Genomic DNA, 25210 nt, shown 5'->3' with positions numbered 1-25210 from the left:
GCGTGTTGTAGCAACTCCTCCCTCTCAGCTGGTAGGATCTACTATCGCGCCATTCCCACATGTGGCCTGAAAACCCATGTGACGTATTTCGCCACTCTTTACCTCCCGTCTGAAAGAATAGGAGTTGGAAAAGAACACCTTCCCCAATGCATGTGATAGCATTAAGATGGCCCGACGCATATTTCCCTCCCTTTATACCCGTATGTCTGGGCGCGCGACATACAAATTCTGTCTGCCAATTTCTCATTGGCCTATCCTCAAGTTCAGAGATGCGCGAGGCTCTCAAGAGAGACCCCTAGTGTCGCTTCTTCGACACAACTTTTACAATAGTAACCTAGACGTTTGTTATATATACTGGATATCGGTCAAATATCCAGTTTAGTGGTCATTATAAAAAATATTCGAAGATGAAGGTGCCAGAATAAAGTAGGCCTGTTCCAGAGAGTCGTGTGATAAAATACAATAAACGGCACAATGATCAACACAGAATACTATATAAAAATAATTTTTATGTCCACAGGAACGTATCCCACAATCCTTCTCTGCTGATTCATGCCAGTCACTTTGATCATCTGGTCCAGCTTGAGTCTCTGTAAGTATCAGCATTGCAAAATCTGGCCTTTATAAGAATGCCTTTTAAAGGCATTTTAGTAGGTGTCACGTGAAATACAACATACATTTGTGTTTAACAGAGGTCTGGAAGGCATTGAAATTCCTGATATACAGACTATGATGTTTCTTCCAATGGGAAACCTGTCCCACATGTGCGTACTCCTTACTGTGATTTGTGTATTCATTTGTGTAGCCCAGGGATAGTTAATTTTTATTTATTTTTTCCTTTGGCAATTTTTAAATTACATTTTTCCTTTTAATTTCGTTTTTTGTATTGGTATTATTATTATGTTTTCATACATATTTTTAAGTTTTTCAGTTCAGTTGTAGTTTTCCAGTATAATAATTGTATTTGCTGATACTACTGAAATATATATTGAAATAATTTCTTAATAAAATATATAATATATATCAATATCTAATTTCTTTAATAAAAACAAAAATTTATTCATTTTTACACATCTATATTTTTCAGATATTTTAAGGATTTCCAGTACTGTTCCTATGCCCCACATGTTCGGAAATGCAAACCTAACACTGATGGAATCTCATCAGTGGAAGACCTGTTAGCCAGTCTGGTCCTGCGGGTGTCTGTCTGGGTTATGGCCTTCATCACTTGCTTTGGGAATATCTTTGTTATTGGAATGCGCTCCTTCATTAGAGCAGAGAACAACCTGCATGCAGCCTGCATTAAAGTCTTGTGTTGTAAGTTACCTGAACACATGCACACAAATGCACAAATTGGTTTCAGACACTCACACAAGTTTATCGTTTTGTCACTAACAATGTCATAAAATGCCATATGGCCATTATTGAAAGGGCACCACAAATCCTGTTGAATCAGGATGTAAGCAGAAAAGCCAAGAGTAACAATAGGTAAAAGTGTCTGTCTGAAAAATGTGATGTTTTGATAAACCTTTGTGTCTTTATATATCAGTGCGCACATGTTTTATTATTACTAGGTCCTGAGTGAGTGAGAGTGGCAATTCTTTGTCTTTATATGCAAGTTCTGAACATTATGTTCATGTCTGTCCATCTTTATGTTCAGTTTATTTATTTAAAAACAGGCTGTTCCACAACTCCATCACTTTCTGATGTACTGCATAATAAACACATCTATTAATACTTCAGTAAATCAATTATAGATTGAAACATTTTTTTTCCAAGACAGCGTGATGAGGACAGGGAGAGCTGCCTGATGTTCAAAAAATTATTTTGTGGACTCACAAACATCCCATTGTCAAAGCTGCTTTATTTCAATATCAATCTCTTCATGAACGTTTGATGAAATGCTTGGTGAGATTACATGTGCTGGCCGTCTGTCTCTAAACCCATCTTTGGTTGAAACATCTAAAGGGATAGTTCACCCAAACATGAAACTTCTGTCATTCTTTACTTGCGTGAGTGGTAACTGAGGCTAACCTGTGGTTTTGAGTTTCACGGAAGAAAGAGAGTCATAGAGATTTGGAACAACATGAAGTTGAGTAAACGACGACAGAATTTGAATTTTTGGGTGAACTATTGTGTACTGTGTGTAATGTGTTTAATATTTAAATAGTCAAACTATTTGCACTATGCCGCACAGCATGGCTATTTGCATTCCAATAGACTGGTGGACAGACATAAAAGACAAACAGTGCCAACTAGTGTCACTGCAGTGGCATGTGGTGTAATGTTAGTGTGCATGTGCTTTTTTCTGTGAGGACGACCTGGGTTCGATTCCACCTTTTGTCCCACTTTTTCCCATCCTTCTTTTCTCCATTCTTAATATTTCTTTTAATACTTCTTATAATAATAATAGTAATACTAATTAATATAAATGTTGATTTTCTCAGTGAATTGGTCACAATAATGTCTGGGGTTTGAGATAAAGTTTTGATCTGGGTAAAATGAACCATGGTTTTACTATAGTAATATTATATCAAGGTTTTCTTTCTTTTTTTTTTTTTTTTTTTTGGAAGCCATATTTTAATACAATTAATTATGGTATTACTATATTAATATGGTTTAATATAGCAACCATGTTTAATTTTTTTGGTTACTATCAACTCAAGTCAAGTCATTTTTATTTGTATAGCGCCTTTCACAACACACATCGTTTCAAAGCAGCTTTACAGAAGATCAGGCATTAACAGAAGATAAAACATTGTGTAATTAGATAAAATATGATTGTGAATTGTGGTTAAAAACAAGTAATTAAATATTAATTGTATTTATAACCCCAGTGAGCAAGCTGAAGGCGACTGTGTCAAGGAACACAGACTCACTGTGGGGGCCAGTTCCCCTCTGGCTAAAAAACATGAATATAATACCAATATTACTTATGTATAGTGCAAGTCCTGGTTTAAAATTATTAAACTAAGTAAGTGTTAAGTGAAATTAAATAATATTAGCATTGATGCCATTCAGTTTATTGTTATAGATCATTATGATCAATGTTTCTGGTTTCTTGTTCCGGCAGACCTAACTAAAGCAGTCTAATTGTGGGTTGAAGGATAAATTAGGTGTATGTCTGGCTAAATAGAGTCTTTAGTCTAGACTTAAACTGAGTGAGTGTGTCTGCATCTCGAACAGTGTTAGGGAGACTATTCTATAATTTAGGAGCCAAATATGAAAAGGATTTTCCTTCTTTTGTGGATTTTGATATTCTAGGAACTATGAACAGGCCAGAATTTTGTGCACGTGATGAAATATAGCGTGGTAGAAGGTCACTTAAAAACTGATGAGCTAGACCATTCAAAGTATGTAGATTAAAAGAATTTTAAAATGAATAAAAAATTTAACAGCTAGCCAATGTAACGATGATAAAATGGGGCTAATATGATAATATTTCTTGCTCTCGTTAGCACTCTGGCTGCTGCATTTTGAACCAATTGAAGTTTATGTATTGATCTTGCTGGACATCCTCCCAGTATGCACTACAATAATCTAGTCTTGAGGTCATAAACGCATTAATTCGTTTTTCGGCATCAGCAACAGAGAGCATGTGCTGTAATTTAGTAATATTTCTTAGGTGGAAGAATGCTGTTCTACAAACATTGGTAATTTGATTTTCAAAGGCAGATTGGTATAAAATTTAACACCTAAGTTCTGTGCTGTTGAAGATGATGTAATCATACATCCATCGAGAGTCAAATTATATTTTAGTGGCTTAATTTTAGGGGTTTTTGGTCCAATAATTAGTACCTCTGTTTAGTCAGAGGTTTATTACATAGATACATTCTGCTAATTTGGAGAATTGTGAAATCTCATCAGGTTTTGAAGAAATATAAAATTGGGTATCGTCGGCATAACAGTGGAAACTTATTCCACAATTCCTGATAATATCTCCATGGGGAAGCATATACAAGGAGAAAAGCAGAGGCACTAAATCTGATCCCTGTGGCACTCCATACTTTACTTTTGTTTGGTTTGACAACTCCACATTTACATAGACAAAGAGGTAGCAGTCTGCTAAATAGGACCTAAACCATGCAAATGTAACTCCACAAATGCATAAACATAATTCTCTAGCCTATTCAAGAGAATGTCATGATCTATCATGTCGAATGCAGCACTAAGATCTAAAAGCTCTAGAAGATAAATACAGCCACGATCAGATGATAAGAGCAAGTAATTTGTAACTCTGATATGTGCAGTCTCTGTACTGTGATGAGGCCTAAATCCTGTCTGAAATTTTTCATATATATATGCTATTTCTCTGTAGAAACGAACATATTTGGGAGGATACTACCTTTTCTAGTATTTTCGACATAAACAGGAGATTTGAAATCTGTCTATAATTACCTCGTTCTCCAGGATCAAATTGTGGCTTCTTAATAAGCGGTTTGATAACTGCCATTTTAAAGGATAAGCGAGGAGTTAATAATATTAAGAAGAGGTTCTGAAATTACAGGAAATACCTCTTTTAAGAGCTTAGTTGGTATTGGATCTAACAAACATGTTGTGGCTTTTGATGCTTCGATAATTTTGTTAGCTCTTCATAACCTATGACAAGGACTGATGTTGCACATGAAGAAAATAACGAGACACTGTTTGCTGAGGTGCTATGACAGATGATTGCTTAATTCCAATTTTAGCGAAGCCGGACATCGTTAGTGCCGACATGAATAACAATTTTAGAAAATCTATGTTTAGCATTAGCCAGCACTTGTAAATTTGATTTGATGTCAGACGCTCTGGCAGCCGAAATGCAATTAAAAATAGTGGCTGGAGTCTCTATTTCCACATTCCTAACAATATAAACAGCAATAACAAGGGTTCTTTCAACACTATGATTTTACCAAAAAAATACCGTGCTGGTACAATGGTCACTGTTGTATAAATCATGGTTAATATTTGTAAGGGAAGGTAAGGGTTTGGTTTAGGGGTAGGGGTTGGTTTAGGGTGTCTTTGGAATTCTAAATAAACACAATGCCCTTATACTGGATGTAAGTAATTAATTAGTTGTGCGAATAGCTTCTAAAACTATTTGTACTTAGTGCAAAGATGTTTTTGGTTGCTATTAACACTTGGTGTAAATAGCATCTATTATTTGCTTCTGCCTTAAATCATTTCTCCCATCCTATTTTAATGTGCAGCGTTACTAAAAGGCTTTTCAGAATTGATTTCTCCAAAAATTACAAAGGAGAGACTACTACAATATCTGCTTCCCTACAAATTACACTTTTAAAAATTGAATTGAAGAGGTATCTTGGTTTTGCGATGGTAGACTTTAGGATCAAGTGGTCTCATTAGTTTTGCTCCTGCATGAACGACGTTGGTTGGTACAACAGGTCTCTTATTATGTGTGGACATGTTAAATGAAAGTTATTGTGAATTCACAGTTCAGAGTGCTGTCTGGAAATCCCCATTTTCTCAGCTACTTTAGTGTGTCCAGATTATGTAAATGTGTAACGGTAGCCAGCTGTTACATGCTGTGCAGTCAGTGTGTGTAAACCTCACTCCCCTGGCCTCAAGGGCCTCCCACGCTAAAGATGCCGGTTTGAATACTGTTCAGAGCGGGTCGAGCAGGACCAATTACACAGGGATCATTTATTTGGAGCTTGGCCTTATTTCATAGTGTGCCCCTGCTCACCATTGCCACGTTGTCTGAATTGGATCATAGTCATGATGTATTTAATGTCACTTAAAAGTAAAAGGATAATTAGGCTGTAACTGGGTTAATGGCCCCAAGGGTAAAAGGCACTTTTGATTTGATTTTCTAACAAAACACTTAACAGAAACAAAAAATACCACTGCACATTTCTAAAGACGTGTTTGTTACTATACACTGCAACATATTTCTGATCAACGAGATCATAACATACAATGAATAAAGTTTGATTTTGAGGTAGTTTGGCCTTATATTTAAATTTTTAAATGTTGCAAATTTATGTAGCACATAAAAATCCCTGAATTTATCACATTTCTTTTTAGACAAAATACTTTACCACAAGTCTTGGTTAAAAGGCTGCATTGCCACTTTTTCTTAATTTATTTTTTTAAGAATTTTAATCAAAGCAACATTACGTTATTACTTGGCTTCACACAAATTATGTTGCTCCAACAATATTCAATAAAAAGTAATGAATTTTTCAATCTTAATATACTTTGTGACCAGAAAAAGGTCTGCCTTTAGCCCTGTTGTACCCTATATAAATAATTTTAGAAAAATTCCCTTTTCTCATAAGCCAGTTTGACAACCCACACCCCTATGAAAAAAAAATGCCTAAAACAAATTAGTAAGAAATTTCACAATATAAACACTTCTGGTCACACAGTGTCCTTGTTTTTATATTGGTAATGAGAAACTGAATTTTCACTGTCAGGACTAACATTCAGTACAAAAAATGATGCAGCAGGAGGTCGTCACTATCGCTTTAAATCAAGTTAATTACTGTACAAGCTGAAGATACCACAGCCAACATGTTGCAACCTGATATGAATCCAAAAATAGCAGTCCAACTCTCAGTACAGACATGCTACGATACTGCTTTACTTGTGAACACTTTTTGTTTTATGATGCTACTTGTAGTCCAAGTTGAATGTTCAGTTTAGGTTGTGTGTATATATAATATATATATATATATATATATATATATATATATATAGTATAAAATATAAAGTTCACTTCCATGATGATGTTAATGCTGGCGAGCAAAATTTTGCTGCAATCAATATGGTTCTTTAAAACTAAACATGAGGCAGAAAAAATTGGTCAAATGGGCTGCAATTCAGTTACAAAAAACAACACCTGTTATGTGTCTCAGTTTCTTTATCATTTGCATTTGAACAAGCAGATGTACTTACACTTGGCCGAGTCGAATCTTGTATGCGTGTCAACCCATTGTTGGGTGATCAGTTTACTGCCTGTCTCGATTGCATCTTGGAGAGCACATATACTTAACTCTCTGATAAGTAAAAAAGCTTTGAGTGAACAGGTATAAATAGTAAATACCCCCTAAGAAGTTGAGGTTGGATGAGAACAAAACTGTAGGAGGAACCAGGACTCAGCAAAGGGAGCATGTCTTCCTCTGACTGGCACATATTTACATATCACATGTAACATGCTAAACATTGTATCACATGTTAGATGTTTGAAGATTACTTAATTTTTTTTTCTCCAATGTTTTCCAGTTGCCGACTGTCTAATGGGAGTCTATCTTTTCTTCCTGGGAGTGTTTGATGTGAAATTCCGGGGTGAATATAACCGTAACGCGCTTATCTGGATGGAGAGTGTGGAATGTCGAACTATTGGCTTTCTTGCTATGCTCTCCTCTGAAGTATCTGTTCTTCTCCTCACCTACTTGACCATGGAGAAATTCCTCGTCATTGTTTTCCCATTTAGCCATCTGCGGCCAGGGAAGCTGCAGACGGTGTTGGTTCTGGCCTCCATCTGGGTTCTCGGAATTGTCATAGCAGCTGTCCCCTTGCTAAATGAAGACCTGTTTGGGAACTATTATGGGCGAAATGGAGTTTGTTTCCCTCTGCACTCTGATAGGCTGGAGAAACCTACGGCCAAAGGATACTCCACAGGGATATTTCTAGGTTCAATATCTCAGTATTTCTGCTGGTTTGATTTTGCCAATGTATTCAAGTGTTTTCATTACAGCAATAGTACACAAAAACATAATTTACTCACCATCACATTGTTCCAAACCCTTAGGACTTTGTTTTATGGAATATAAAAGGTGATGCTAGGCAGAATCTTTGGGATTGCCAGCCTCAGTCAAGTAGGTATGGCTGCAGGCCAGAGACCTCCAAATGGGAACAAATTTCCAAAAGAGGGCGGCGTTACTCCAAAAGGGAGTTGTGTCGACTCCAAAAGGGGCCTTCACTTCCACTCACAGTTAAGGATAGGGAAAGTGTTAGGTAAGGGGCTCCCTATATTGTTATGGCAGTTTGGAGCTCCCACCCCTTTTTGGAGCTCTGACTGCAGCTATATCCTTCTCGTCTCAGTCACCATTCTTTTTCATTGTAAGGAAAAAAGTTGAGGCCATCAATCTTTAACGTTCAGCCTAACATTTATTTCCATAAAAGAATGGCATGCGAGTTTAGAACTATTCATTTAAAGGATTATTTAACCCCAAAATAATAATTATCTCGTGATTTACTCACCTTTAAGCCATCACAGATGTGTATGTCTTTCCTTCTTCAGCAGAACCGAAATGAATATTTTTATAAATACTATAAATATAAAAGCACATTTCAGCTCAGTCCATACAATGAATGCAAATGGGTGCCATGGTCCAAAAGGCATATTTAGGCAGCATAAAATTAATCCACGCAACTCGATCAATTAATGTCTTCTGAAGCAAATCAACAGGTTTTGTAAGAATGAAATCAATAATTAAAATGTTTTTCAATTTAAATCGTTGCTTCCGGTTGCTGTTTGAAATGACCTAACTCTCTTGTGATGTTCGTTCCTCTGTTGTAAACAAACTGTGCGTTCTGACTTTTCTTGTGAATGCACCAATGTGCTTACGTCAAGCAGCAGCTCCGTAATAAGTCGATTGATTGCAGGAAATGTTTAAAAGTTATAAAGTTTTCATTTTCAATTAATTTTTTACACAAATCTATTGATTTGATCAGAAGACATTGATCGACTGTATTTGTGTGGATTACTTTTATGCTGCCTAAATATGCCTTTAGGACCGTCAAACAGCCAGCATCCTCATGGCACCCATTCGCTTTCATTGGTTGAACAAACAGAGCTGATATGTTAATTTTGATTCTGCTGAAGAAGAAAAGACATACACATCTGGGATGGCTTAAAGGTGAATATATCATGAGAGAATTGTCATTTTTGGGTGAACTAACCCTTTCAGGAATTTTTAGTGTCTCTATAGATGTTTCACTTACATTGTACCAACTAGTAAACTGAAACACCACATATACAAAAACCAAATACATTACATTCCAGTCTGTTAAAATTAATCTGATATTTAAGTAATCTATTTAACATTATTATCCATAGGGTTGCATATTTGTTATCTATGTGTGGAGGTCATGGCCTTGAATGTTAATATGCATATCTTTAAATATTTGTGTTTTCTGTATTTGCAGGTCTAAATCTTGTGGCGTTCTTGGTGATTGTCGTTTCCTACTCCAGCATGTTCTGTTCCATTTATAAAACAGGCATCAATGCCACAGATGTGCGCAGTCGGCTGCACAAAGACGTGGCCGTGGCCAACCGCTTTTTCTTCATTGTGTTCTCTGATGCCCTCTGCTGGATACCCATATTTTTGGTCAAAACACTCTCTCTGCTAAAAGTTGAGATTCCAGGTATGTTTCTGTACCTGTGAGAAATCACACAAATTGCTGCAGCACTGGATTTGTTGGGGTTCCTCTGAATTTAATATATTTGCTAATTTAAGCTCAATAGACAGAATTTGTGGCATAATGTTGATTATCACAAAAAAATATTTAGACTTGTCCCTCATTTTCTTTAACAGCAAAAATCAAGGTTACATTGTGGAAAATGATTTGATCACCAATATGAGTTAAATGTGAGCTAACAGTTTTTAGACATGTTTAGATTGATCTTTAACCCTGTAATATATTGAATGTAATACTGTAGGTTGGCATAAAAAGAAAAATTGGGGGGTTATCCATATTTAAAGTTATAGGGCTAATGTTTGATTAATTGGACACATCCCCCCATGGTGGTCTTCTAATGTCTTTGCAAGTTACGGTCCTGGTAGTTTGGACTTGAGATGGGGAAATATTTTGCCTTTGTTTGTAATTAAAAAAAAAGTTTGTTTTTGAATAAATTTTCAGCAGTAACCTTTTCAAATAAAATGGAATATATATATATATATATATATATATATATATATATATATATATATATATATATATATATATATTAGCACAATTGGTTTGTTTTCTGACACAGATTATCAGGACAATCAATTCTTATATTAATGACATCATGCATTGTTTGTTTTTGCAGGAATAATAAACTCATGGATGGTGGTCTTCATTTTACCCATCAACAGTGCACTGAACCCTATCCTTTATACCCTGACCACCAGCTTCTTCAGAGAGCAGGTGGAGCTTCTCCTTTGCCATTGGCAGCAGCGTTCTGCATCAAAGAAAGACCGCAAGAGTCTCACCAGCTCCGCCATCTACATGGAGACATCTAGAAATGCAGATTACCCTGCAAAAGTTTCCTTGCTGTGATTGTCTTTGGCAGATGTGGATAACCAATATGGGAGAAAAAGCAACGAGTGAAAAACCTCATGGTGTAGTGCAGTCATAACCACTATCTACATTCAAAAAATAGAACGACGGCCTTTCATGGAAAAAGTGAGAAGATTGCCCTGCAACACCTGCTGTTTGGGTTCCAATATGGAGAGCTTTTTTCTTTCTTTTTGTTTTTTTGGAACTCTTCAGCTAGACTGGTTTCTTGGAGCCCTCCATTTCCCCCCACAAACATCCTGTCTGGCCCACAGCCCTTGAGTTTGGCTTGTTCTAAGTCTCAAAAGCTTTTAAAGCTTTTCTTTTAAAGAAGAAAAATAATCACTACAATTAACGCATTGTACAAGACTGTCATTATTTACTGCAGTAAAGTAAGTATTTGAGGAATCAAAGGAGCTTTATGGTAAATGGTCAGCACTTATATTACTTATACCTTATTGGTTCTTCAAAGCTCTTTACACTTTGACTCACACACTCACACACACACACACACACACACACACACACACACACACACACACACGACAGCAGAGCAGCCATGCAAGGCACTAGCCTGCCGTTGTTAGCAACTTGGGGTTCAGTGTCTTGCCCAAGGACACTTCGGCATGTGGAGTCATGTGGGCCAGGAATCTAACCGTTAACCCTGCGATTAGTGGACAACCTGCTCTACCACCTGAGCCACAGCCACCCACAATTTTTATCAGCATTGTTTACACAAGGAGTGTTAATGGACACTAATATATTTATGGGAAAGTTTGAATATGTGATCGATTTCGAGATCGAATTTGAGAAGATATTTGTAATGTACAGCAAAATTATTTTATGCCAGTTCTGTCATTTTAGTATTTATCAGAGAAAGACATACTGTATAAATAGAAATATCATAATGTCTGGGTCTTTTTTAATGGACATTTAGATGGCCCCTGACTTTCTGAGGGCTATAGTACTGACTTTTGTATTTAATAATTTGATGTCAATGGCAGAAAAACAGCAGCATGCAAAAAAAGAGGTCATATAATTCAGATTCAGCTGTGCAAGATGCCTGACAATACAACCGTCACATTCTTTTTGTTTTTTGTTAGTTCTTTTTTGTCCTTTTTTTACAGCAATGCAAAAGCATTATATTTTTGTACTCTTGCCGGTTATTTATAAATTAGATTTTTCTTTCTACATATCTCAAGGAATTAAAAAATATATAAAAAATTCACACAGAAGTATAATTTTAAAGGAATATTCCAGGTTCAATACAAGTTAAGCTCAATCGACAGCATTTGTGGCATAATGTTGATTACCATGAAAAATGATTTGGACTTTTCAAAAGTGAATATTCCTTTTCTTTAAAAAATCAAAAATGGTGGTTACGTTGAAGCACTTACAATGTAAGTTAATGAGGCCAATTTTTAGAGGGTTTAAAGGCAGAAATGTGAAGCTTATAATTTTATAAAAGCACTTTCATTCTTTGTTAAAACTCATGCATTATTTTAGCTGTAATTTGTTTAAATCTTATTTTTTATAGTAATTTTAGGGTGTACAGCATTTTGTCCTCATGGCAGTGAAGTAGTACATTTGGATATAACGTTACTCAGAAAAGGTTAGTAAGTGATTATATAACACTAAAATGATGTTAACATACAATTCTTTAAAAACAGTGAGTATTTTAAAGTTTACAGATTGGCCCCATTCACTTCCATTGCAAATTCCTCACTGTAACCCAGATTTTAGCTATTCTTTTCATTTCTTATTATTATTTTTTATAAAAACGAGGTGAGAAGAAATTAGTTTGCATACATTATGTCACAAATGCTGTCGCTTAAGCTTAACTTGTATTGAACCCTTTAATAGTCAGATGTCTTATAGAATGGGTCAAAAAATATGGAATTGACAATCTAGAGAAATCCATCTAAACAATAACACTACCAATCCAAGGATTTCCTTGTAATTCAATAATTGTTTGACACAGAGTTCTCAAACTCTCAGTAGAAAAAGGCTGTTGATTGTTTATAATTTATCATAAAAGACAATTATACCCCATAAATCAGTGGTCTCAGTCACATTCTTGTGTTTGTGTAATTTTACACGATGGAAACATATATCATGTGTAAAACAGATTACATTATTTGCTTGTATCAAAACTGATGCTGTATATAAACATATGTCGCAGACACAAGTTATGGTAGGTCAGCAATATTTAGCATCACCTAAAGATGACTAAGTTCTGCTAATCAGTTTGATTTCATCTGTATTACAAAATGTAATAACATTAACATGTTTACTTTGTAGTAGGTTTGATTGGATTGGGAGATACTTGTGGAGAAAATCCTGTTCTTAGTCAGTTTTGATAAAATGGTGCTCTTTAAAATAAATAAAAAAAACATAATATTGACGCCTTTTGTCTGGGTTGTTTTCGATTGCGCACCTGTCAGTCTCCAGCAGCATCCTTAAGCGCTCCAAAACCTAATGGATGGAAAAGAAGCGGATCTCAGCCAATCAGCGAGCTCGATGTCTGTCTTTTGACAAATATCTCCTCTGTAATTGGTCGCTAAGGGCGGAGCTGCACCATCCTCCGCGGCCGTTTGTTTCTGCCAGTCGACACCAGACCAATAAAGTGAAAATAACACAATTCAGCGACATCGTCTGGATAAAGATATGAACATATAACTACTAAACAAACGCACAAGGTATGCTATCTTTATTTTTGTTATGTTTTCGAGGTAATAAATGTAGCCTAATCATGTAGAGCGCTTTCATTTGTCTTTAAATTGACGGAGAAGCCGTGAGGAAGGCCAGACTACCAGCACAGATTGTCTGTCTGTCTGCTGATAACACAAACACAACACAACAGATTTAGGCTTCAAATTGTCCTTTTCAAATATTGGATATTTTGTTTTCAGTCTAAATGGTTGACATCGACGTATTGGGTTCACGAGGCTGAACATATCGACATGGAGAGTGATGTCTCCTGGTGATTATGACAACAATGAACAATGTAACAGTCAGACTAGTGGCTGTGAATCAAAAACTAGTGAGCTGACTACCTAGACGGGATTTTGGGCACCAAAGGCGCGTGCAGATTTTTTAGATTCGAAAAGCGCATATGATGCCCCAAAAAATGCGGCGATCGCCTAGAATGTACAGAGCATCACTATTAAGTTCGTGCTCTCGGATATTGTATTTTATTTTTTAGAAAATTAATTGATTTTGTGCCCTAATGGTTTACTTATTTACTAATGTTGTATTTATTTTGCAACAATTGCATGCCATTTTTTTATTGTATTTTTTTATATATGTCGTGTCAGATTGTTTGGTCACACTTTACATTACAGTATACGCATGTAACTCATTATTGCTATTGAGTTACATGAGTATACAGGGATGCAAACTACTCAACATTCAGCTAGTCACCTTTTCTGAAGCTAATTTGCCTAAAAGGTTTGGTAACATTTTCTACATTATTCTTATTAAAATCACTTGAAATTATTATTTTAAGCTTAAACTGAAACAAATATTTAATACAACAAAAAGCTTTAAATACAATACATCAACTGAAAATACATCTGGAACACCTGCTATGATTTTCTCAACTTTTTCACCTCTTATTAGTTTGCATCGCCGCCTTGATTTAGATATTGTTGTTCTTTTTATTGTTGTTATTATTACATTAAAATGCAACGTGTTTAACATGGATACTGTAATGTACAGTGCTGCTAGTTTTTTCCCTTTACTCAAAAACATCCATATTTTCCATTGAATTGAATTGAGTAATTTTTAGACAAATTAAATGAATAAAACTTCAGTAAGCTCAAGTACCAATCTTCACCACAATGGTAACCCCCAAAACTTCAACATAGCAGATGCTCTATCTAGACATTACATATTAACAAATCTCCTCCTATTCTCATCATATCCTCAAAAATGCATAAAATCCATACAGTCCCATAAAAAGCATGCTGCCCATGCTACCCCTCCCAGTTTCTTCAATGCTACAAAAAGAATTCATGTCATCCCAACTCAAATAGATTCAGTAAACTTTAATTTTACAAATGTAATTGGATAGAACACAATGAAATCAAGTTGTGATAAAATGTTCTAGAATTGTGTTGCTTTAGATAATATAATTAAGTAAACCGAGTGTATTCCTTTAATAATAAAATGCTTTCAGCAGGGACCATTTGGATCTCAGATCCTCATTCACTAAGGCATAAAAGGTGACTTGTTTTAGGGCAATTATTTATGAGGCTATTGATACTGAAATCGTGACAATAATTGGGCCATGTGGGCAATATTTGGATGTAGTTGTTATTGGTTACCCAAACCTTTGTTCATCATGTCTAGCAGATTAGAACAAGCAATGCTGTGTTAACTTTTAAATGTGTTAATGCTCATTTTCCTGTGTTAGAGGAGCTTTTGGGCTATTCGTCTAAGTAAAAAGCAAAAACTTATGTTGAATGTATTAACTAAAATTCAATTACTGAGCACTTTATTAGGACTACCTGTACACCTACTTATTTGTACTATTATTGAATCTGCCAATCATGTTGCAGCAATGCAATGCATACAATCATGCAGATATGGGTCATGAGCTTCAGTTAATGTTCACATCAACCATCAGAATGGGGAAAAATGTGATCTCATTAATTTAGACCGTGGCATGATTGTTGGTGCCAGACAGGCTGCTTTGAGTATTTCTGTAACTGCTGGTCTCCTGGGATTTTCACAGGCAACAGTCTCTAGAATTTACTCTGAATAGTGCCACAAAAAAACAAAAAAAAAAACATCCAGTGAGCTGCAGTCTTTTGGACGGAAACACCTTGTTGATGAGAGAGGTCAACGGAGAATGGCCAGACTGGTTTGAGGTGACAGAAAGGCTGCGGTACCTCATATAACCACTCTGTACAATTAAAGTGAGCAGAATAGTATCTCAGAATGCACAACACGTCGAACTTTGATGTGGATGGGCTACAGCAGCAGAAGACATCTAACACTTTAGGACCATTGTTAAGTGCTCAGTGAGTGTAGTACAACTGTATTGTCAACTGTATTGACCAGTTGACATGGCTCCTGGGGTTGTTAAGGCAGGTTGTTCCTTCTCTCTTGTTGTTTTGATATGCTTGCAGGTTCCTGTGTGGAACATTTAGAGTTTATCCATTTGCTCTTGGCAAAACAGCATTGCATTTTGCACCTGTGGAGCTTCATTGGATTTTATAGCAAACAAAAGCAGGCAGCGTGCTAACTTCATTGTTGTGATGCATGTGCATTTACTCAAGGGTGTGTAAATATTTACTTTCAGTTGCTGAAAGCATTTGTTTATGCATTGAGTTTTGCCATATATTAGACAAATGTTTTTCTAATCCCCCTGATAATACAGTATATTGTACTGGACATGCTGATGCAATACCTAGAATACAGTAATTGCAAAGGCCTGTCTTTATTCTTTTATTGAATTTTAGAAGGCACTCAATCGACTCTCTCACATAAATTGGTTTGTTTATCTGTGTGGGTGTGTTTGATGTTGTAAGCCCAGAGACCCTTGTCCTGCAATGTAAAGTCCATGAAGAGAACTCAGTGTTGTTGTCTCAAGGTAAATTAGCCTATATTATATGCATGATGTGTATTAAGGATGGTATATTGGGCAGCTTGATTGTTTGGCATTTTATTTATCATCTTTTTAAGCATATTAGAAATGCTGTATCTGGATCAGTGTTGTTATTATTTAATGTTTGTGTGTGTAACTATCCAGAGTAAAATTGTTACAGAAAAGCTTTGATTTATCTTCTACAGATAGTCAGCAAGTGTGATTAATAAAGTTATCTTTGTTTAGTTTAAACATTTTAATTAAAAAAAATTAATAATACAGAAATTTAATAAATATCAGAAGAGATTTCTACAGAGAAATCTCTCATTGCCATCCTTAGATATTCCACCGCTGGACTTGTTTTGCTTACAAAAATGGCACTGGCGCTGTTGCGTGATGTCATCACATTTTAAGATGATCCATTTTGATTTGTCCGGCATCAGTCATTCCAGCTCTTGTGAATGGTCACAACTTTAATTGCCCTGCCCCCGCCTAGCATCGGTAGCCTAGTTCATATCTTGATTTACAAGTGCACAAGTGAGTTTTGCTACAGGTTTTTCCACAAATGCCGATTGGTGTTTGTAATGCGAAAGTGAATTAAAGAACAAAAGTAAATATCTAATACAAGTTTGTGTCTGTCATTCGTTTTTTTTATGAATGTAATTTTACACATTTGTGACTATTTGTCTGCAACTTTGAATTCAAAACATAGGTTTTGGATTATTGCCTGTGAGTGCGGAGGGTGGCACGGTGGATCAGCAGTTAGCACTGTCACCTCATAGCAAGCAGGTTTGAGTCCCGGCTCAACTGGGTTTTCTGTGTGGAGTTTGCATGTTCTCCCCGTGTTTGCATGGGTTTCCTCCAGGTGCTCCGGTTTCCCCCACAAGTCCAAAAACATGCAGATTAAGTGAACAGGAGACTCTAAAATTGCCCTGTAGGTGTTGGTGAGAGTCCCCCAACCACTGGGGGTTGGATAAGGAAGGGCATCCGGTTTAAAACCTGTGCAAATTCAAATATGTTTTGTGGTTCACAGATGGTCCGCTGTGGCGACACCAATCTGTGAGTGCAGATTGCAGCATTCAATTTTAGATTTTTATTTGAGTGTAAATTTAAACTTTTAAGTACAAATATTTATTGTATTTAATATTTAAGTTCTCAATGTCAAATCTACAAGCTCTCGAGTTTTGCACAGATTTACAGATTTTCTTGATTAATGTGTGTAGGTGAGTGGTGCTTAGAAGATTTTATATAACAGCTTCTGGCAGTTGGTTTTAGAAGAATAAGTGAAATGAGTGCATTAGACTCATTTCAAATCACTGTGCTTTTATTACCCACTTCTAGAGGAGAGTCATTCAATGTTATCACTATTATTGCCATTGTCTATGTCTTCATTATTAGCCATCATTCCCCTTCTATTTAGTCCTTCCCTCTTCTCCTCTCTGTCCTCTCTCCATTGCTGCTTAAAGGATGACTGTTTTTCAAACCTCTGGTAGAATAAACCCCAATCATGAATTATTAACTGGGAACTAAGAGCTGCAAAATGATGGACATAGCCAAAGCAGCAATGCTGTGTTTTTTTCTTTCTATTTCCTTCACCATCTTCATCTCTCTCCATGCTTTGCATGGTCACAACCCAACATGCCAAAATCCCTTAAAATGCCTTTCTTATCATGTCTGTTTGACATATTGACCGAATTTAATTTGATTTGATCTCAAAATGTTGTTTTACCCTTTTGTTTTTACTTTTTACTATGGGGTTGCTAAATTAGAATGAACTGCATATGGTGATGTTGTAATTTATTTGCATTCACTGTCTACGATGTTTTAGCATACAATTCACTAAAGGAATTATACATATAAAACATTTATGTTGAATGCTATTTACAAAAAACATCCAGTGAGCGGCAGTTTTGCAGATGGAAATGCCTTGTTGATGAGAAGGGTCAGCAGAAATTGTCCAGCCTGGTTCGAGCTGACAGAAGGGCTATGGTAACTCAGATTACCACTCTGTACAATTTTAGTGAGCAGAATAGAATCTCAGAATGCACAACATGTCGAACCTTGAGGCGGATGGGCTACAACAGCAAAAAACCATGTCAGGGACTTTATTAGGACCGTAGTGTTCCTAATAAAGTGCTTTGTGAGTGTATGTGTAGTTATAATTCTCTTCTCTATCATTTGATCATAATGTGATGAATTACTGCTGCCATGAGCACTGCTTCATGCAAAATTAGTGCAAATGTTTTGTGAAATCGCTTCATTAACTTTCTCAAATTAAGAGGGCTCTCATGAACTGTACCTCTGTTGAACTCCAGAGGGCACCCTCACACTTCCTTTACCTTTACAGTACATGCTTGAGATATGTGATGGCAATGTAAGTGTGCCTGCTTTGATGCTTCTTTATGCAACAGAAAACATGCTAGATTCACTCCTTTTTGCTAGTTTGAAAGCAAAAGGTGATGTTTGACAAAATGTTAGCCTCAATTACCATTCGTTTTCATTGCATGCTCAAAAAGATGCTATGAAAGTGAATTGTGACTGAAGTTAACATTCCACCATTCTATCTAATTTTGTGTTCCACAGAGGAAAGAAAGTAACATAGATCTGGTTGAGCATGATTGCGTGTAAATGATGACTGAAGTTTCCTTTCTGGGTGAACTACCCCTTAAAGTGCCAACAAACATCAGATATCAGCTGCTTTTCTTAAATAAACCTCTGTATATAAAATATAAGCCAAACAGAGAGGAAACAAGAGTAAACAAATCTATAACATTTTGGTGGCTCAGGAAAATTCAATAGATTGCAAGGTTTGTATATATTGACATGCGCTAATCACTTGTGAATGCTGGTTTGCGTTAGGATGGCTTCCTTTCTGGACAGCATATCCATGTGGCCTTTTGACACCCTTCACCTACTAGACCAGTCCTAACTGCCATCTGAGGAATGTGCTATGTGAAAACACAGACGACTACATAAACAAATCCTTGTCTTGATGTGGTGAACACGCTTGTGTGAGGAGTCTGGAGCTCTAGATTATCTCCAGTAATTAGGCTGCACCAATTATGTGTGCTATTTTTGGTGTGGGTCAGCTGTATTTGCAGTGTCTTTTGTATTTTTATCTGTGTTACATAAAAATGGCACATTTTTGTGGGGTGGAATGATTGGTTTCAAGTTTGCATGCTATTTAGTGGTATCTGTGAGTGTTTACATTTATGACAAAGTGTGTGTGTCTTTGTGCATGTGTGTCTTTGCCCATGTGTGTTTGTTTGTCTGGGAGACGGATTGATGAGGGTTGTAAATGAGGCACATTTTCACATTAGTTTACATGCAAATGCTAATGTTTGGGTGTGTCCAGGTCACACGTCAGTGTGTATTCAGTTTGTCTTTTTTGTTTTGACATTCAACCTTTATGACAATACAAAGGTATGTATATGTGGCAATACATGTGTGAGGTTGTGCAGTGAATGTCCCAGTTCTAAAACGTGTTATATATGTAATCCTATTAGAATTAAAAAAAAAAAATAACTTAAGAAAATGTGAGTGGTTAAGCCTGCAACACACAATAATTTTTTTCAATCAATTAATCTATTGATTATTTTCTGATTATTTGATTAATCCTTTGGTTAACTTACTAATAAATAATAACAGTAACTACTGCCATTAATCTTCAATGTTTTATTCAAACATTTTCTTGTGAAAATACTTACTTTACAAATTCCCAACATAAAGAAAGTGCCAACAATTAAGAGGCATCTATCAGTAATACAAATATAAAATGCTCTGCATTTTATGATAAACTCTTGAAAGACAAACACATATAGAAAAATCGCTGGCAGCGAAAATATCAAGGTGACACTAGTTACAGATGTGGATGCACCCTCTACTTCGCATTGATCTGCGCCTAGGTAAGGATATGTCAATTTTGTTTTTGCTGGGAGAGGGCTTTCCTTTTTTCCACAAGCGGGAATCTGGTCACCCTACAACTACCTCAAATATAAACAAACATGGCACATCACTGTGTTTGTGAAGCCTACAGTTTTAACCCCTGTTAACAGAAATACAGAGGAATGCAATCCAATGTTATTACATTGCTCAACAAGATTGCCAGAGATGATACTACATCCAAGATGTCAGGTAACATAATTAGATTATTATGTATAAACCTTTTAAAGTGCCTTATTGTGCTAAGTACTATAAACTGTAACAGTGGAATAGTTATTAACATTGGTCTAGCAGATGTATATATTTGGATTTTTGACATTGCATATAATATTATTGGAACGCATTTCAATGGAAAGGAGGAGGCGAGAAAGGCTTGGCAATATAAATAATATTTTACTGATAAACTTAAACATGCCTGTAAACGATCTCTCTCTCCCGCACCATCTTCCGCAGTCGGCCTTTATCCCTCTCGGAGGCTTGATTAGCCTGATAAGGGACCGGGTGTGTAGAATCACCACATGGCCCGCCCTCCCACAATTATATCTTCATCTTGATTGTGAATTCCACCTGTTTACATAACAGATAGCAATCTTCGTAACTAAGTGAGTGGTCCCCTTACTATACAAAATAAGATGAGAAGTGTGTTAGGAGAGATAAGATAGGCAAATATAATGAATTAAAGAGATCAGCTGCAGAAGATTATGACGATTTGGTGTTTATCTCAAGCGAGACTGACTGAAATCAATGCCCAGGTTAGTTAGCTGTATTGTGTCCAAGCACAGTCCAAGACACATGTTGCTCCTTCCACTGCCGCTTTAGCTTGAGTCTCTCATGCTCACTGTATTCTCTTTAAAGTTTTCAATTTGTTTATGATTTGGTCAATCTTCCAATTGAAGCCGGTGTTTCTTGCCATATCTATCTAGTTTATCTTTGATCACCTTAAAAGACCATATCGCAAGTAGAACGCTCATTTGCTCTGCTTTTCCTGAATGCTTTTAATGTGTAACATTTTTGTGGTGTTTTTAATGTTGTTATAGAGTAAAAAAGTACTTCTTGCTGCAGACAGTAGCGACTGTTAATGTATGGAAAACTACCTGGTGACCAAACATAATCCTACCCTGCATCCCCCGAACAAAGTCAGAGGAAAAGGGCTATTACTGGTCCACGTCAAAAGAGCCTACCCCCAAATTCATAGATTTTCTGGTACCCTAATATGGCTCGGTCCTTTTTTTAAGTCAAAATGTAAATCTATTGGACTATTAGCCTCTTTTTCTTTGTCAGCCAGGCAAAAAAGTCTGATTGCTTAGGAATGTAATAGCACACCTCTCCTTTACAAGCTGCATGACCTGAGGAATCATTCATGAACTGAATGTTAATACTTACAATCTAGGGTTTGTTTAAATCCCTAATCCTAATCATGAGTAATACAAATTGTCAGGATTTCCTAAGCAAGCATCACTAACCGTTAAAATCCCAGGAACCCTCCAGTTTGTATTTTAGTCTAGACTTAGAGCCACAGCCCTAATTAGGAAGCCTGTGTGAACAGTCAGCCCATGTTTGACTTTGTTTATTTCCTGGAAAAGCACTTTATTTTTTAGGTTGTGTAAAGACAGAGTAGCCCTCAGTTCTGCAGCTCTATCAGATTCCTGAGCCAGCCCTTGGGAAGAGACATTGGCCCTATTTGGATCTGTATCAAAATGTTGTTTATTGAAGAAAAGGCCAGTGTTGTGTTCTCTTGAGGGAGCGGTCAGTCTCTCTGTTACTTTTTCCTCCTTCGCACCCTCTTTTACATCAGTTCACAGGCACTTTTATCCACATGGCTGACATGGCCAAGCAAAAGAGAGAGAGACTCTGAAAATAATGTTGTTGTTCCATGTTGGCCTTCAAAAAGGTTACTCCATAAAACCAGCAACGCCTGTTGGTCAGTGAACAGTGAGGCTGTCTGTTAGCTTAATGTTATTAAAAGGTGGTCCAAATAAACACCCTCGCCCAAGGACTCCATAAAATCCACAAAACTTCGTTTTGTGCCATCGACAAGTAACAGTTTATAAAAGCATATTACTGTGAAAAGGGTAATGGAAATTTATTCTGCTGCTGATTTACATAATGTGTAAGACGTGTTTGTTTTGTGAACACATAGCACTTAATCAAACTCATGGGACATGTACTGGGTGCTGGGGACACATAGTAGCATCTTCTTGGCAAGCAGGGGTCTGTCTGAATCAAACTAGTTCATACAAACTAGAATAATTGAGACAGTTCATTTTGGCAGGTTGTTCTCTCTCCCCTCAAGCTGATTTCCTGTAAAATAAACACTCCACAGAGCAGCAGCACTCTTCACTTGTCTCTCCTCCTCTACTTCCAAAATCTCCTCCCTTCCCCTCTCACTCCCTCTCTGTCTCAAAAGAGGTGTGTCTGTCTTGAGTAATCTAACACCTGCCCCATTCAGGGTTGTTACGCGAACTGGCTAAACAGCCTGGACCTGTGAGAGCAGGCAGAAAGCATTGATACACATCCCTCTCTGAGTCAGACTGAGTTTAGCTTTTACGCTTTTTTACTTCATATTATAGCTCTTATAAAGAGTAAAGAGGGAGGGAAATACACAAAAAGAAACAAATAGAAGAGACAGAATTAAAAGATAGAGCTCCAAGGACTACTCTGGAGATCTGGATCAATGCCGATCCGTAGCAGGTGAAAGCGGTCCCTCTCTTTGTTGGCTGTTTGTCAGATATGTCCGTAGAGGATGTCGGCAGCACTGGAGACATGGTGGATGGTAAGACAGACCCTGGTGAGATTCAGAACCAGGATGGGATTGTTTTGGTCCAGATGGCTTGTCTTTCCATGCATATGTTCACTCCAGCAGACTTTAAAGGGAAATTCAGGAAGATTCAACCAAGAAAAAGACCCACCATCATCAAAGAAGGTACTGCTTTTGGAGGTTTTTTTATCTGAAAGCTGCTTTAATCTCTTGATTTGCCCTTCCTTTTTAATTTGTTATGTGAGTCACCTTTTGAAATTGGAGATTTAATACGATTTTCCCCTTTAATGGCCTACCAAGAGGTATACATAAAACATGTGTTTCTTATATTTTTTCTTTAGAATTTGCTGTGAATGTTCAGTTATTTGGTAGCCTACAATTTTATTAGTGGTGCAGCTCATCACAAGAAATTGTGATGTCATTGTGCAGTGACTGTGTTTCAAGAAATTCTGGTAGCCTTGAGGTAAAGATCAGTGATGCATGGCTTTTGAAACACGTGCTTTTGGTTGGAAGTTAAGTATCACAACTGATTTCCTTTGATTACTGCGAACAGCAGGGGTTGGCAAGATCAAATCAAATCACTTTAGTGTCACACTATTATGTACACAAGAGCAACAGGTGAAAGTCTTGTGTGCAGTTCCGAGCAAGCAGTCATGACAGTGACGAGACATATACCAATTTATAATAAACAACATATTTACACAACACAAATGTACATATACTTACACATTACAATACTAATATACAATGTACAGTAAACAATACACACAATATAGAATACAAATACAATAAAAAAAAAAATATTTGAGTATATAAAAATATATATGCAGTAGTTATATTGTGGAGAATATATTTGACAGTCCAGTGTGAGATGATAAGATGAAGATTAATAAAGTGCAGTGCTGATTATTGATCGTGAGTGATCAAGTGTTCAGAAGTCTGATTGCTTGGGGGAATAAGCTGTCATGAAGTCGGCTGGTGCGGGTCCTGATGCTGCGATACCGTCTGCCTGATGGTAGCTGTGAGAGCAGACCATGACTCGGGTGGCTGGAGTCTCTAATGATCCTCTGAGCTTTTTTCACACACCGCCTGTTATAGATGTCCTGGAGAGAGGGATGCTCACCTCCGATGATGTTTCTGGCAGTTCGCACCACCCTTTGCAGGTCTTTGCGGTTGTGGGCGGTGCTATTGCCGTACCAGGCGGTGATGCTGCCGGTCAGGATGTTCTCTACAGTACTGGTGTGGAACCGTGTGAGGATGTGGTGGTTCATTCCAAACTTCCTCAGCCGTCTCAGGAAGAAGAGGCGCTGGTGAGCCTTCTTCACAATGGCCTCAGTGTGGACGGACCATGTGAGTTCCTCAGTAATGTGGCACAGAGGAACTTGAAACTGCTGACTCTCTCCACCGGTGCTCCATTAATGGTGATGGGGCTGTGTTCTCTGTCTTTCTTCCTGAAGTCCACTACAAGCTCCTTGGTTTTTCTGACGTTGAGGGAGAGGTTGTGCTCCTGACACCAGCTTGTCAGAGTGTGCACCTCCTCTCTGTAGGCTGTTTTATCATATTCAACATATGACACACAGCGTAATCACTGGCACACGACAGCGGAAGAGAGAATCTGTAGTATTTTATTTATATGAAGTCCTGCCTGCATGCCAATCTATCTCTTGATGTTCTGTGGTGTTCTGGTGTTCCCACCAGGCTTTTAACTATCTTAACCAGCTTCATTAGTAAGACCAGGCTTGTCAACAAGCTTCACCAGCAAGATCAGGCTATGCTGGTCCACCAGCTAGAACAACACCAAATCAACAAGAGCCAGCTTAAACTATCCTAGACCAGCATGGGAATTGCATGCAGTTTAAACTGGTCTTTTCAGCAGGGTAATCCTTATTCATAATCATGCAGAGTGTTTTATGTGGTCAGAACTGAATGGAAAGCAAGTAAGCACTATTACAGTGTGACAAGACTGCGTTATTCAGAGGATGAGCATTGCTTGTGCAAACCATTTGTGCATAGCAAGCTGATACCAGAGCGCAGATCAATTCATGCATATGCACAGTGATTAACAAGAAAAAATAAGAACTTTAACTTCATGTCAAAAAAGGTTTGATGTACAGAATGTTTTTCCTGAAAATTATTTTCCAAAAACTGTGGCAGAATAATCGATTCACCCTAATATTGTTCCAAACCCACATATACCTATAATTGTCTGTAAGCCACGATAGTTAAATTAACTTGTTAGTTCATATTCTCAGTTGATCACAATTTGGCAGTTAACTTTAAAGTGATATCTTTGGAGCAGCTCACCAGATTAAACCATGTGTGGTGGAAGTGCATGGGTGTGAGCCCAGCTGTTGTGTAGATGCACCCGGGACAGCTGGGATCAGCTATGTCAAATGAGAGAACTTTGCAGTTGCAGCAAAACCCTCAGAGATCCAGACACTCCTCATCTCAAAACACAGCAAACAGCATATTCCCAAAGTTATTCAGAGCAAACATACTTAACTAATTTTTCACTCACTACAGTACTTTCACCCCTTTCCCTTTTTGTAATGCTGGCTGTGTTTGCCAAGCTTTGTGTGAGGTGCTTTGTAAAAAGCAGGGCATTTTTATGGCTCTTTGACTACTAAGCAAGCAGCAGCTTT

The 25210-nt window shown here is 37.1% G+C and overlaps 2 protein-coding genes across 2 annotated transcripts in view; both read left to right on the top strand.

Moving 5' to 3' along the window:
- The window catches only part of LOC127636783 (relaxin receptor 2-like), a 56612-nt gene extending 43973 nt beyond the window's left edge, over positions 1-12639 (top strand). The window contains exons 13-18 of the mRNA XM_052117513.1: positions 521-592; positions 693-764; positions 1088-1317; positions 7231-7641; positions 9160-9378; positions 10049-12639. Coding sequence (XP_051973473.1) covers positions 521-592; positions 693-764; positions 1088-1317; positions 7231-7641; positions 9160-9378; positions 10049-10278 — 1234 coding nt within the window. The 3' untranslated portion in view covers positions 10279-12639. The remainder of the gene's footprint in view (positions 1-520; positions 593-692; positions 765-1087; positions 1318-7230; positions 7642-9159; positions 9379-10048) is intronic.
- A 9868-nt stretch (positions 12640-22507) lies between these two features.
- Positions 22508-25210, top strand: part of LOC127636583 (protein furry homolog) — an 82161-nt gene continuing 79458 nt past the window's right edge. Inside the window, exon 1 of the mRNA XM_052117205.1 lies at positions 22508-22733. Coding sequence (XP_051973165.1) covers positions 22541-22733 — 193 coding nt within the window. The 5' untranslated portion in view covers positions 22508-22540. The remainder of the gene's footprint in view (positions 22734-25210) is intronic.

Source organism: Xyrauchen texanus, chromosome 44 (assembly GCF_025860055.1).
Source record: "Xyrauchen texanus isolate HMW12.3.18 chromosome 44, RBS_HiC_50CHRs, whole genome shotgun sequence".
NCBI lineage: Eukaryota > Metazoa > Chordata > Actinopteri > Cypriniformes > Catostomidae > Xyrauchen > Xyrauchen texanus.
The sequence above is the reverse complement of the archived record's forward strand: the minus strand, read 5'-3'. Positions and strand labels throughout refer to the sequence as shown.